This window comes from Eurypyga helias, unplaced genomic scaffold, assembly GCF_000690775.1.
Source record: "Eurypyga helias isolate BGI_N326 unplaced genomic scaffold, ASM69077v1 scaffold25132, whole genome shotgun sequence".
In the NCBI taxonomy this organism is placed as follows: domain Eukaryota; kingdom Metazoa; phylum Chordata; class Aves; order Eurypygiformes; family Eurypygidae; genus Eurypyga; species Eurypyga helias.
Genome location: NW_010235637.1, coordinates 12,125 through 26,631, shown reverse-complemented (window position 1 = coordinate 26,631; position 14,507 = coordinate 12,125). Strand labels below are relative to the sequence as shown.

General features: G+C 54.9%; 1 protein-coding gene across 2 annotated transcripts in view; it reads left to right on the top strand.

The window, feature by feature from the left end:
- Positions 1 to 14,507, top strand: part of LOC104506031 (ephrin type-B receptor 1) — a 50,959-nt gene that overhangs the window by 34,676 nt on the left and 1,776 nt on the right. The window contains exons 7-14 of one of the 2 annotated variants that reach the window (XM_010146830.1): positions 1,679 to 1,803; positions 3,046 to 3,208; positions 5,296 to 5,404; positions 5,622 to 5,674; positions 9,440 to 9,562; positions 11,101 to 11,348; positions 11,617 to 11,832; positions 13,928 to 14,077. In XM_010146830.1, the coding sequence (XP_010145132.1) occupies positions 1,679 to 1,803; positions 3,046 to 3,208; positions 5,296 to 5,404; positions 5,622 to 5,674; positions 9,440 to 9,562; positions 11,101 to 11,348; positions 11,617 to 11,832; positions 13,928 to 14,077 (1,187 nt within the window). Of the gene's footprint in view, positions 1 to 1,678; positions 1,804 to 3,045; positions 3,209 to 5,295; positions 5,405 to 5,621; positions 5,687 to 9,439; positions 9,563 to 11,100; positions 11,349 to 11,616; positions 11,833 to 13,927; positions 14,078 to 14,507 lie in introns of both variants that reach the window. The other variant, XM_010146831.1, reaches the window with a different exon arrangement.

Genomic DNA, 14,507 nt, shown 5'->3' with positions numbered 1-14,507 from the left:
TGTGCTAACGGGGTGGGGAACGCAGCAATTAACAAAACAGCAATCAAGCTAAGTGTTTAATTTCAGCCCACGAGCATCTTCTTGGAGTGGATGTGGAGAGATTAAAAAAACCCCACACGGGATTAAGTACGCTGGGTAAACAAAGGAGATGACGGACAGTTGACATCTCCCAGTGTAGCTGTGCAGAGCTGGGCTTCCGTCGCCCCCAGATTCCCTCTGCGGCACTATCCTGTGCCCTGAGCCCATTGTGCTGAGCTCAGCTCTGCCCTGGATCCATGGGAGGAAGCATTTTCCCTGCCCAGTGCCGATTCGACTGGATAAGGAGCTGACCTCGCGAGCAGGTCACGCCAGTGCTGCTTTGGGTGCGGAGAGACTTGGGTACCTTTCTTGGAGGCTTTTGGGAGGATGAAGTTCATGATCAGGACTGTATTGGCTGGCTCTGGTCCTTTCAAATATAACTTAGAGGGCAAAAAGCCTTTGGAAAAGTGGCTTTTGGCTAATTTAGTGGCTTGATGTCCTTGATGGTGAAGGATGGTGTGGCTGCTGCTGGGGATGCTCAGCTCCGCAGCTGGTTGGCTCCCAGGATGCTCAGCTCCCTGGCAGGCACAGAATAGCTCCAGGATGGCTCCGGTGCATGTGGAGAGCAGGGCAGGGAGCAGTGGCAGCAGGGACAATGTGCCTGGCATCTATTTTAGGAAAATTGCATGCTTAGCTCCAGTGCCGTGTGTGAACTGAAGTATTGTGGGCAGCTTTGCAGAGCAACGTGGTGTGGCCGGCAAGAAAATCCTTTCTAATCAAGAAATGCGTGGCAGGGAGGGAAGGGGGTTGGATAAACCATGCCGGGCTCACACCTGACATTGGCTGCGTGCTTGGCCAGTGACGAGCATCTTGCTTTCTTTGGGAAAAGGGATGGAGGCGCTGCCTTTCGAGCACCCTTGTGCCATGGCCTGGAGGGGAGGAGCTGGAGGATGGTTTGAGACTGTTCTGCAGGTGTTTGAGCTTCGGAAATGAAACTCCCTGGAGAAGCATGTTTGGGTGCTGAGGATGAGCATCCCCAGAGACCCTCTAAGAGCGCATCCAAGCAGCTCCTCTGGGCCAGAGCTGAGCCGAAGCCGTGCTACAGGCTCCAGCATCTTGGGGTTCCCTTGCTGGGCTGGGATGCCCCTGCTCTGGTTCCCTGTCATCATCCTCAGAGTGGGCAGATTTTTGCTCCTACGCTGACAGCACAGGGGGTCACAGCCATGGCCCAGGCCCCTGTGGTGCTGACTCCCTAGTGAGGCTGTCATGGCAAAAGATGGCAAGGAGAGCTGGGGACCGTCACCGAGCCTGGCTTTGTCTCTGCTGGGGAAAGTTTTGCTGTCTTGGCCCCTCTGTGGGAGACATCCTTGGAACAAGCAATCCCAGGGAGAAGGAACACCGAGGATTTCTAAGCTCCTAATTAAAAGGAATAATTGGTTTAAATACCCGAATTCCCTCGCTGGCTTGCTGCTCTGGCTCCATGTAAGCTGCTGAGATGCTGCTCTTCCCACTGCTGATGAGTGATGGTCCCATGGGGCAAACAGCTGCAGGCATGGGAGATTCGGGATGCTCCACGTGCCCAGGAGATGTTCCCCCTCCCCAGGGCCGTCGCTCCTACCCCTCTCCATTAATTTTCCCTCCCTTCCTGCTTCCTCGGCAGCACCCTCCACCGTCCCCATCATGCACCAGGTGAGTGCCACGATGAGGAGCATCACGCTCTCCTGGCCTCAGCCTGAGCAGCCCAACGGCATCATCCTGGACTACGAGATCCGCTACTACGAGAAGGTGAGCCGCATCTGCACGCCCGATGTCGGCAGCACCGTGGGCTCCAGGCCAGCGGCGGTAAGCTGGGGTGGAAACCTCATGACGGAGGGTGGGATGGGGGCATGTGGAGATTTGTATGGCGCTGCCGGGAGGCTGCTCAGGTCCTGAGCTTGCTGGGAGAGGGGGAACATGAACAAGCTTTGAGTCAGGCTCTTTGCTGGGAAGGGTCCAGGTGGTGGGACAGGCTATGGGATGGGCACCTGGTCACCCGCCTTGACTCCAGGGGGTGGGAGCGACGTGCAACCAGCAGAAGGGAAGGGATGCTGCAGCTGCAGATGTCAATTCCTCCCCCATGAGCAGTGTTTTCTCCAGCACATTGGTGCTTGTTGCTGCCTTGGCTGCTGTCTAGGGTGAGCAGGGACCTGGAGCATGGGGACAGTGTCAGGAGGAAAGGAAGGGGATGATGAGTACTGGCAAAGGGTATCAGGGTTGTCCCTGTCCCGGGTCAGTGCCTCCTGCCAGGTCCTTTCACTGGCAGCCGTCCTTCCCTGCAGGGTACCCTTGCAGCGAACCGTGCCGAGCCCAAGCTGTTCCATCCCTCCCCTGTCTTGCCAGCTTTAATGAATTCCTCTAAATGTGAATAATTAGATGATCTCACCAGCGGCCCCTTTACAGCAAATCACTGGGGAGCGTTGCAAAAAAATGAGACTTGAGGCACATAAGGTTTCCACCGAGGTTTAGCTGAAGGACCTGTGCCAGCAGAGCAGGGACTGCAGGGGCTGGGGCTCTCACCAGAGGCAAGTTGCCCATGGATCTGCTTGTGTGGGGTCTTGTAGGGTGTGTTATGGTCTTTCTGTAGCTGCGAGATGTTTCTGAAATGTGCAGGGACATGGAAGAGGAGAGATTTGCTGCTCATGAGTGTTTTTGCTCTGGATGCTCTTATTGTTTCCCCCCGCTGCTCTCTGCTCTTTGCTGTGGTGAGACCAGGGGGCTGCCGGGGAGGCACATGCCACAGGGACCTCCCAGGAAAGCTCATGGGTCCTGTTCCTCTGGGATCCTCTGTGTCAGGGGTTGAGGGCAACCAGGAGGACCCCAGTAACCTTGCCCAGGCTCTGGTACTTGTTCTCCTGGAGCAGAACCAGGGCCACTGCTTTATCCCCCTGTGATAAACCTCATCCCTGCCATCAGCGGGATGGGCATCCCTCCCCTTTGCTGTCCACGTGCCCGTCGCCGCTGAGCCGTCTCTCTCGGCCGTGCCTGCAGGACCACAACGAGTACAACTCTTCCATGGCCCGCAGCCAGACCAACACGGCCAGGATCGAGGGGCTGCGACCCGGCATGGTGTACGTGGTGCAGGTCCGAGCCCGCACCGTGGCCGGCTACGGCAAGTACAGCGGGAAGATGTGCTTCCAGACACTGACGGACGGTGAGTCCGGGAAGGAGGGGACGGGGAGGCTGGGGGGGTGGTTGACTTCCCAGTGACAGCTTCGAGCTCTAATTGGATTACACAAACTCGTCTCCGCAAACCTCTTTCCCAGCGGGCAACGTGGCAAAAGCCAGGTGATTTACAGCGATGCCTTATTAATCTCCAGCTGGAGGAGTAATCTGCTTTAAATCTCTTAGCTCTGTTTTCTCCTCTGCTACGTAGCTGCGGTTTTGTCTTCCCTGCCTCTGGCCGTGATGGCAGGGCCCCCCTGCTGCGGGCTGTGAGTCCAGCTCCGCAGGAGAGGGAGGTGTGGGGGGTTGTAGACCCTGGGATGCTTTCCTGGGATGCTCAGAGCCGCATCTGAGCCGTCAAGGCAAAGCTGGAAGGGTCAGACGCATCTCCAAATGCCGATTCTCCACCCTGAGGTGGCCTGTCGAAGGGAAATGGCCAGCTCACAATCTTCACGGCCTCTTCTGGCCTCCTCACCAGAGTGGTGCTGTCGTTCCGGCCGCAGCCCTTCCCTGCACCCACAAATGCTAAATCCCTTTGGACACTAATAACTCAGGGGCGGGTTTGTCATTCATCCCAGCTTTGGGACAAACCTAGAAGTCGGTGAATGACGCACGGCTCCTTTTATTGTCCTCCCACCCCTCCAGACCCTGAGGGGAGCTGAAGTCCCTGCAAGGACCCCCTTCCTTGCCTTTGCCAGCACGGTCCCTGATCCACTTAGGTGACACCCTTGGGCCCCAGCCCCCTGGCTTTCTTTCCTAAAACTATCCTTCTTTCCTGAAAATGGGTCATGCCATGCTTGCGCTCGTGTTAAGCACTGGCCGGAGAGGGAAGAGGAAAACCAGACAGGGTGACCAAAGGGAAGGAAATGGTAATATCCCCCCCAATGCCTCCAATATTCAGGCTTAGAGAAGTGAGAAGAAAACTCCTGCCTCAAATAAGCAATTAATTGAAATTTAATAAGAATGGATAGTCTAGATTATTAAATAATAATTGATTGTTAGATGAGAATTTCTCAGGATTTAAGCGGCGTGCAAGAGATAAATCTAGTAGCTAGTAATTAACCGCAGAGTAGAAAAATACAGATAAAATTGTGCTAAATGCTTTCTTTTGGAGTGAATTTTATTTTAACCCTTGCTTGTGGCTGCTGGCACAGCCTGGCAGACCTTGCTGGGCACGGATGGGAGGGGAGAGTTTCTGGAGGGCTGCAGAAGTCCCCAGGAGCATGGAGTCTGCCAGATACTGCCCGCTGCAGGTACCCACACTGCTAATGGGGCAGGGCAGGAGGAGGGGGAAATGGGGGGACACACATGGAGGTTGCAGGTGGCTTTCTTGGGGTTCCTCCAGGCATATCCAGTCCTCTCTGGGCCACTTTGGCTTTCACCCCAGCCTGCTGCTGAAGGACACAGGGGGTTTGAGGGATGCTCAGTGTGGAAGGGATGCTGTGGTTGCTGTGGCTCTGCCAAAGGAGTCGGCTCATGCCATCTGTCGAGATGTAAAAACCTGCAAGCAGAACTGCAGCGAAGGCTCTCGTGTTCTCCTCGGCCTCTCTCTTGAGGTTAACTGTTGCATGAGGCACTCTCCAGTGTCCAATATAGGTGAACTCCTGGCACAGCTTTCCCCGCCTAGTTTAGTTATTAATGGGGTCTTTCCTATTTCTCCTTTCCCGTGACTTGGAGGAATTATGTGGCTGTGAGGCCCCTGTTAAATTTGGTCAAAATGGCCAACAGGTTTAAATTTATCGAGGGAGGAGAAACCCCAGAGGCATGGACAAAACCAACTTGTGAACCTCATCTCATTGGGAAACTGGGCCCATGCACATGAGTTTGACTTCATTCCCAGGACCTTCTTGTCCATATTTTTTACCCAAAGTATGTGGGAGCCAAGTGTGACAATCCTTCCCTGTGCAACTCAGCACCTGCCTCACTCAATGCTCCTGCCTGGATCCCCCTTGTCCCCCCACCCTCCTGTGGGAGCAGCACCCCATGCCAGGGGTGTTGTGGGACCCCTTCCCAGGAGGCTGCTCTCACCCCATGAGCATGCAAGGGAGAGTTTACCCCGTCTCTCTTCTCTTGCAGATGACTACAAGTCGGAGCTGAGAGAGCAGCTGCCTTTGATCGCAGGGTCTGCAGCGGCTGGGGTGGTCTTCATCGTCTCGCTGGTGGCCATTTCCATCGTCTGCAGCAGGTGAGTCCACGTGGGATGCTGTGTCCCTGGAAGGTGGAGGTGGTAAGATGTAGCTGGGAGAGATTTGGGGTAGGAGGGGAGGGATGGGGGACCCCTGTAGCTGGAAATAGCACTGATCTGTCACTGCTTGTTGAGTGTTGCTGGCGGGGGAGTGGTGTGGGGCTGTTGCCAGCCACTGGTTCCTCAAACTTGGCTGTTGTCTCCCCTCTTCTCCCAGGAAGCGTGCCTACAGCAAGGAGGCGGTGTACAGCGACAAATTACAGCACTACAGCACCGGGCGAGGTGAGTGGGAAAATGGGCAGGGGAAACACTCCTAAACCTGCAGCTGGTGTGTGTCCCACGCCTCCACCTTCAGGTGTGCATGGCGGGGGGATGGAAGCCCTATGGGGCAGATGGAGATGACCATAGAGTGAGAGTAGAGATGTCCATAGCAGTGTGTCAGGGTGTTGGGGGGGCTGGAGAGGGGGCGGTTTGCAGTGGTGCAACATTGTGAATGGGAAAAGAAGAGCAACAGGGGGATTTGTGGGATGGGGGTGGATTTGGAGGGGCAGGGGGAATGTAGGGGACCAGGCATGGGGAGAGGGTGCTGTGAAGACTCCTGAAGGAAGAAGGGAAGGAGAGAGGCAGTGTGTGTATGAGCTCCTGATCTCCTGCCACAGGCTCTGCCCAAGCCAGGATTGATGCTGGGCTGCTCTTACCACTAAAGGGACTCTGGATTTTGGGAGAGTGGCCAGGGAGCTGGGGCTGGTGGCTGGCATAGCTGCTGTTCTAGCTATGTTGTTGATGCTTGCCCTGCACCCTGCTCTGGGGAGGATGTGCGGCTAGTGACTGGGAAGGTTTGACTGGCTGTGGGTTCCTGGATCCCCTTGGCAAACAACTAGGAGGGCCTGAGCTTGGCGGGCCTTTTCCTAAGACTCCAGAATAAATTTGAGGTGTTTGTTGAGGATAAGGTGTGCTCAGGTGCTCCTCCAGCTCTGGGCAAAGCAGCTGGAAATAAAGCAGCAAAGCAGCAGCTCCAGGGGGTTAAGAATTACCTCCTGCTGCCCACAGGCTCTGTGCCTCATCCCCACAGGACATAAATCCCATTTTGCAATCTCCTAGAGATGCCTCCCAGGTGCATTTTGCTGCCTTGTGGATGGACACCATCCCTGGGTCCTGGGCAGCTGCTTGGGGAAAAGGGATGGCAGCGGGATGCAGGGCTGGGTGCAGGATGGCTGGGGAAGGCAGGGAGCAGGATGGGTGAGCAGAGGGGAGGGATAGAGATGGGGTGATCAGCCTGGCAGAGAAAAGCAGGAGGGCTGATGGGAAGGAAAGGGTTTGAAGGCCGGGAGGAGATCCCAGCCAAGCTGGCACAGCACGCCAGATCTCTTTTGACCTCTCAACTTCATACCAAGCCGAACGTGATGGGGGTGCTGTGAGAGGCCCTACACCTCCTAGCAAACAATAAGCTGTTTTCCAAACATCACCATTAAATACGATGGACCTGTGCTTTTCCTCCCTCTTTTCTTTGGGTTTCTGCACTGTGAGTGCTGAAAGAAGATATATTTGATGTCTGATGGCTGAACCTGTGTTGGGCTGCAGGTGGACTTATTTTTCCTGTTTTCCTCCTGTTTTGTAACATGCCCCACCCCGCATACATGCCTAGCTCGCTCCAAGCACCCAGGGTGCTCCAAACCAGGTAGGAAGGCAGTGAAGCGTGTGTCTGTGTTTAGTGCGTAAAGCTGGGCGATGCGCGGTTCGGTGCCCGAGAGCCGGGCGTGCCGGGGTTCCCGGCTGCGCAGCAAAGCCCTTTCAAGGTTAGCGAGCCTCCAGGCGCTCCGCTACTGCAGATGCTCGAGCAAAACAGGTGGGAAATTTGTGGCGAGCAACTAATAGAGGAACGCGTGCATCCGCCGGAACAAATCACCCCCGTGTTCGGCAGCGCAGCAATTACAGCCTCCCCGGCACAGCTCCGCCGTCCCCGCCGGGAGCCCCTCAGGAATCGCTGGCTGCCTGCTGCTGGCAAGGGCTTCCCTGCGTGGGTTTGGGGGTGAGATGGGGTCCCTCAGGTTGTCATTTCTCCTGCTTTATCTCTGCCGCTGCTTCGCCACGAGCTTTTAGACCGGGGAAGCAGGGAAAGCCCTGTTGAAGCGGTGGTGATTCAGCAGGGTTTTTCCCTCTCCCGATGATATTTACTCCCCAGGTAAAACGATGTCAGGAGGAACCTACTGCCGGAGTCAGGGTTGCAGCACAGACCACTTCAGCTTTTGAGGAGTGATAATTTGCTGTTGTCTGCAGTAGTGATAAATGGCCTAATCCTGTTTATAGGAGTACCGGGGCAATTTTAAGAGAGAAAAGCTCTCTTTACAGGCAGGCTCAGCATGGGTTGCCTTTGATGCAGCGCTCCGGTACCCGGCATTTCGCCCAGCTTTTGGCGGCCTGGCGATGACGAGCCGGTGGCTGAGGTTTGCAGAGATGAGTAATGGGTTTAGGTGCCCTAATCCCACTTGGATTCCCATTCGGATGGGATGCTTGGTGTTTGCTGAGCCTGTGGGCAGACCATGGGGCACATCAGGGGGTGTTTGAAAACCAGCCTGTGTTGACAGTCTGCGGGAAGCTTTGGTGTTATTGTCTCCTTTATTTCTTCAATATTTTGATCAGTGAGTCAGTCTTGGTTACGATCCTGTAAATCCCTTTGTAATCCTGGCTGGAGCATCAGCTGCTCTTGTAAAAAAATTTATGGGGCAGTTAAAGTGTATGAGACAGAGCCGTAAAGGGATTTATGAACTGGGAGATGCACAGATGGCTTCATTGCAGCCTTCCCCGCCCGCCTCTGAGGCGCAGAGCTTTTGCCCCAAATGCCCCTTTTGGGGACGAGGATGCTCCTGCCTGGTCCCTCCCGAGTCCTGGGGGTCCCGCAAGCGGTTCTCCCTCGCCGGCTGTTTTGCACCGGCAGTGCCCCACTGTGAGGCTTTTGTGCCTCCTCCTGAATTACTTGCAAAGCAGCCAGGAGCCGATTTAGATTCCCAGCGCGGAGCCGCGCAGAGGTGATGCTGTGGTCCATGCAGTCGTCTGCGTGTCGGCTCTTGAAAGGCCCCAGGAAGTGCCAGCGCAACAGCATCATGGCCCTTGGTGAGGTCCTTAACAGCCTAATCAAATGCCTTTGATCACCGTGACACTGAGGTGTCCTGGGAAGGAGGACAGTGCAGCGAAGTCTCACCCGGTCTCCTCCAGCGATGACCTTGAGGGGACTGTTGCCATCCCCAGTCCCCTTTTTGCGTGAGAAATGTCATGGGAGGCTGAACCCCCTGAGGGGCACCGCAGCCCTCTCTGGGTCACCTGTGGGGACCGCAGTATAACACCAGTGCCCCACTGAGCCCTGGGGACGGAGGTGGCTGCACTCTGGCCCATGGCCGTGCCCCCTGGCAGCTCTGTAAGCCCCAGGGTGTCCAAACATGATGTCTGCAAACACCATTTGAGGGATTTGGGGGCCTGTTTTGGTTTTTCTCCCATCTGAAAGGAGCAAGGCCTGCGTGCTTGCACCTCCCTGCCGTGTGGCCGGATCCTGCTGCCGTGCGTTTTCCCCATGCAAGGGGCCGCACGCTTCTCACGGAGGCCAGCAAAGCCGTGTTTTTATGGCTCCGTACAGGTTGTTGATTATAATTGCTGCACTCTGTCAATTTAGTAGTGGCCACAAAACTATCAGAGGGCTTTTTGGGTAAATAAATATTTCACTAATGCTTGTGGCCTCGTAAAGCCCTCGCCGTAAAGACAGCTAATTGTAGTCCAGGTCTGTAACTGCTCCCCTTCACCGGGGAGGAGGAGGAGGAAGGATAACAGCGGGGAAGCGGAGGGCAGAGAGGGGGAGGAGGGGATGCAGGGGAGGGTCGCGTGGAGCGGGGGAATCAAAGAGGACAATAAGCTCTTATGGAGGGAGTGTGGACTCTGTTTTAATGGAGGGCATGAGGACACGAGGGTCTCCAGTCCTTGGCCATGGCACAACTGCTCTTGGTTTTCTCTCCCTTTTGCTGTTGCTCCCGTATTTCCTGCAACAAGGGTCTCCAGGGATGAAGATCTACATTGACCCCTTCACTTATGAGGACCCCAACGAGGCTGTCCGAGAGTTCGCCAAGGAGATTGATGTGTCCTTTGTGAAGATTGAAGAGGTCATTGGAGCAGGTGGGTGCCACTGTCCCTTGCCACCCATCCCTCTCTGCCCTCTGTGCTGCTTCTGCATGGCCACACATCCATCTGGGGCAATTTGCTGGGGTGCACACATGGTCCGTTACTGGGGAACCCTCAAGAAAGCTTCAAGATGTCAGGCTTTTCTAGGTTTGTGATGGATTAGTGGGGGCACGAGGTTGGTTTCTGACTTGAGGTGGGGAAAGCTCCATGAACATATTTGCTGGGTGACCGTGGTGCCTCTTGGGGTTTCCTGGTTGGCTTTTCCATGAGATAACCAGAAAAAGGCAGATCTCACTCTAGGCTGTGCCATAGTCCCATACATAGAATTGTAGAATCTTTTAGGTTGGAAAAGACCTTTAAGATCGTCAAGTCCAACCATTAACCCAACACTGCCAAGCTCACCACTAAACCATGCCCCTCAGCACCTCATCCACGCGTCCCTTAAATCCCTCCTGGGATGGTGATGCCAGCACCTCCCTGGACAGCCAGTTCCCATGCCTGACAGCTCTTTCCAGGAAGGAATTTCACTGAAATACAATCTCAACCTCCCCTGGCACACCTTGAGGCCATTTCCTCTTGTCCTGTCACCTGGGAGAAGAGACCGACCCTCCCCTCTCTGCACCCTCCTGTCAGGGAGCTGTAGAGAGCGATCAGGTCTCCCCTGAGCCTCCTCCAGGCTGAACACCCCCAGCTCCCTCAGCTGTTCCTCACAGGACTTGTGCTCCAGACCCTTTCCCAGCTCCCTTCCTTTCTCTGGACACACTCCAGCAGCTCAGTGTCTTTCTTGTAGCAAGGGGCCCAAAAGGGGACACAGTATGTATATATACACACATGCACGTATCTGAATGTCACCTGTGCTGAGATTACTGGCATTTTTAAATAACTGTGTCATACTTGTAGAAGAGAAGGAGAGAAGCTGGGGGGAAGCTGCAAAGAAGCAATGAGCTAGTTTGGTCAGGATCAAGTTCAGCAATGTGTCACCTGCCCTTTGCTGCTCATCAAGGCAAAGTGGCTGCAGACCTGGCTTAAGTGTAATCCCTCCACAGGCAAATTTTGCCTTGGCGAAGGAAAAACTCTGCTGCTGAAAACAAGAGGATGCTTTCTCTGTATTTTAAATCAGAGGGCAGCAATAAAAACAGCCCAATTATTTTCCATTCCCAGATAAGTGATGTGCCAAAAGGCAACTGAGATTATCAACATTGACACCTTATATTCAAGGTAGTCCTTAAATGTTGATGCTCTTGCTCTGCAAATCCTTCTTGCGGGGGTTTGCAAGTGCAGTCTCAGCCTCCGCTTCTGCCGGTGCCGGGCTTTGTCACCTTGGAGAAGGTTATAAACCCCAACAAATCCTCAGCAACAGACATTGCCCCTGTTTTAAAGAGAACAGGCCAGTAGTTTTAGGGAAGAGAGCATTGCTGAAGTGTTAACCAGCTGACATTTCTCAGCTGGTGGGTTTGGAGACCAAGCAAGGTTACCCTTTGCCATGTTTTATGTGGAGGAGGAGGTGGTAGCAGATGCTCTTGCACTTGCAGGGGAGTTTGGAGAAGTGTATAAAGGACGCCTGAAGTTGCCCGGCAAGCGGGAGATCTACGTGGCCATCAAAACGCTCAAAGCTGGCTACTCGGAGAAGCAGCGCCGGGATTTCCTGAGCGAGGCCAGCATCATGGGGCAGTTCGACCACCCCAACATCATTCGGCTGGAAGGGGTGGTGACCAAAAGCCGACCGGTCATGATCATCACCGAGTTCATGGAGAACGGGGCCCTGGACTCATTCCTGCGGGTAAGGCGAGGTGGGGCTGTGCGGGCTGTTGTTCAGCTGTGGGATTTGGGAACGAGGTGTTGGCATCCTATCTTGTAAATCCCAGTCTGTTTCCTTAGCTCGGGAGGTGGTTGCAGTGTGCCGTAGAACCCCAAAACACGTGTGTTAGAGCAAGTTATCTGGGCAGTCCTCTTGGGAGGTGCAGCATCCTCCCAAGGATGGGGAGGGCAGCTCTGGTCCCGGGTGGTGCCTGCACGCTCACCCCAGTGCCTGCTCTTTCCTATCACAGCAAAATGACGGGCAGTTCACGGTGATCCAGCTGGTGGGGATGCTCAGAGGAATTGCCGCTGGCATGAAGTACCTTGCAGAGATGAATTACGTGCACCGAGATCTGGCTGCCAGGAACATCCTGGTCAACAGCAACCTGGTCTGCAAAGTGTCGGACTTCGGCCTCTCGCGCTACCTGCAGGACGATACGTCCGACCCTACCTACACCAGCTCCTTGGTGCGTACCTCTCTCCGGATTTTGTCTTGCTCAGCATCCCCCATGCCTGCCTTGCATCTGCTGCCAGCTGAACCTGGGAGAAGGGCACTGGATGTGCGTCCCGGAGCTTCTACCAAGGGTGGGAGCATCTCAGGAGGGTTCCCACCACGTAGGCTTGTGGCCCAGAGACCCTGGCTGTGGTTCCCACCCATCATTCTCTTTTTCCTCCTTTCTTTTCCTCTCTTTTATGAGTTTTCTGCTGCCCTCCTCCCCCAAGCACCCTTGGCAATTTCCAGATAAGCCTCTCCTCCGTGGAGGGAAGGTGCACGGAGGAGTCCCTGGAGAGACTGAGAAGGGGAGGCGGGGAGATCACTGCATCTCCCCACAGCCCAGAGAGTGATTTAACTCCCCTTCCCCCAGTGCTCCGGGTCTGGTCTGCCTTTCTCTGCTGGAAACTTGTTCCAGGCATTAATTAAAGAGACAGGCCTTAACGGGAGCTCTGCTGTTCCCCAGCCACCCTTCTCCTTAATTAACTCATTTGTAGGTAATGGCAGCCCCACTCTCCCCTTGCTCCCCGCTGCCCAAGGGGAAGCCCCGGCTCCCCATCACAACCATCCTCTGATGGGCTTGTGAGACCCTTATTGGTGTTGAGAATGAAGAGAGCAGAAGGGGATGAGCAACCCATTGACCTCATCTAATCGATTAATTAAAAGAGCATGTGTTGGGTGCAAGCCCAAGGCTGCATCGACTCCTGCAGAAGCTGGGCCCAGGCGCTGGGGCTGCCTCCAGCATCCAAGATGGGAAACCCACAGAAGTGCCTTTGAGGATGGCTTCATGTTTTGGCCCCAGCTGCAGCCCTTTGCTCTTCCTCCCCTGCTCATGGGATGCTTCCCCTCTCCCCGGACCTGCCTGGCTCCCTGCCCACACCCATCCTGCAGACAGCCACCTTTGAGCAGGCACCCATCAGTTACTGCTGTTGTCCAAAGAGCCTGGCAGTAGCTGCTGGGATGAGGCATGAAGTAGCCCTTCCCTGCCTTTAGAGATAAAAGAGATTATCTCATCTGTGTTTTTATTTAATTTAGGCCATAATAGATCTCCCCGGCAGCTGGGAAGTGATGCTGTGCCTGCGATTACATCACTCTGCCTCCCACAGCAGGTTTTTAGCTCTGGGGAAAAGGCAGGAAGAACAACCTAGCAGTTAATTTCTCCATTTGTAGTTATTCAAATCAAATTTTTTGCCATTCATCCTTCAAGGGCAGCTGACGCTTCGTCGGAAAGGCTATGGAAAACAATTACCCTAAGCGATTTACAATGCAGTTCTGCACGGAGTAAATACCACGCATGTCTGTGGTTTTCCGTCATCCCTTGGCTTTTCTTGCTGTTACTTCAGTGGTGCTTGCCCAGGAAGCACTCCCTCTGTATGTGCTGCCCCTCTGCAGCATCCCTGCCCCCTCAGCATGGCCTCCAGCCCTCCCTGTCCTGCCAGGAGCTGGGACCTGCCCTGACTTGATGGGGTGCTTTGAGGCACTGAGCCTGACTTTGAGCTTTTAGGAGAAATGAGGGGCACTCTCCCAAAGGCTTTCCAGTGCTTTCCAAGTCTCCTTTGGGGCTTAAAAAGTGTTTTGTTTTTTGCCTCCCACTTCAAAAGTGGGGCTGGAAGGACCTTCCAGCAGCTGCGGGAGCCCAGATGATGCCCAGAGGGTGCGCTTAGGTTAGACCTTGTTTCCATCAAAGGCTAAGGGACGGGGTTACCTGTGGCTCCTTACCTGAGACGAGCGCTAGTGCAGTCCTGCGTAGCCCGTGTCACCTTGTGTCTCCCTGAGAAGGGACCTGGGGACAGGCCACCACTGTGCTGAGTCCTGCAGGGCAAGTGTCACTGGGGGGTGACATCTGAGTGGGATAAACTCTTGGATAAACCCTTCTGTTTTGATTAGCTAAGCCCTTTTGCACAGGTACAAATTCATGGAGGTGGTTTTGGTGCCTCATCCCATCAGGTACTGCCTGCCAGCTCCTCAGTGGGGTCACTGGGGACTGGTGGCTGCGGGTGTGCGGGATGGCTCCAGCCCTGGCTCGCAGGTGGCCAGGCGTTTCTCAGCTGCTCTCCCTTTTTCCGTAGGGGGGGAAGATCCCTGTCAGGTGGACAGCGCCGGAGGCCATCGCCTACCGCAAGTTCACCTCGGCCAGCGATGTCTGGAGCTACGGCATCGTCATGTGGGAGGTGATGTCGTTCGGGGAGAGGCCCTACTGGGACATGTCCAACCAAGATGTAAGCACTGGGGGTGATCTACACAGCTCTGGGGGGAGTGGGGGGTTGTTCCCAAAAGAAAGCCCTGCCTGAATGGTTATCTGCTCCTTCCTGGAGCCTTGGCAGTGCTCGGTTTTGGAGATAAAACAGGCTGGCGAGCGAGAGGATGCAAGGAGAGAAATTGGGAAGAAAAGCCAGTGGGCTGGTAATTGGACTTCAGCGAGCTGCAGGGCCTTTGAAAACGTTCAGAGGGTTTGCGGGCGGGGAAAGAGCTTTGGTAGTTGGACTGCTGTACTCCGATGCGATCTGCCGAGATAATGAGTGGCAGCTCTCTGCCGGGAGGAACCGCGGCGTGCAGAGCATCAGAGCTGAGATTAACCTCCGAGACCCCCAGCTCCATCAGAGCTGGGAGCGTCTCCTCCTGCTCCCTTTGCTGATGATCAAATGGGCT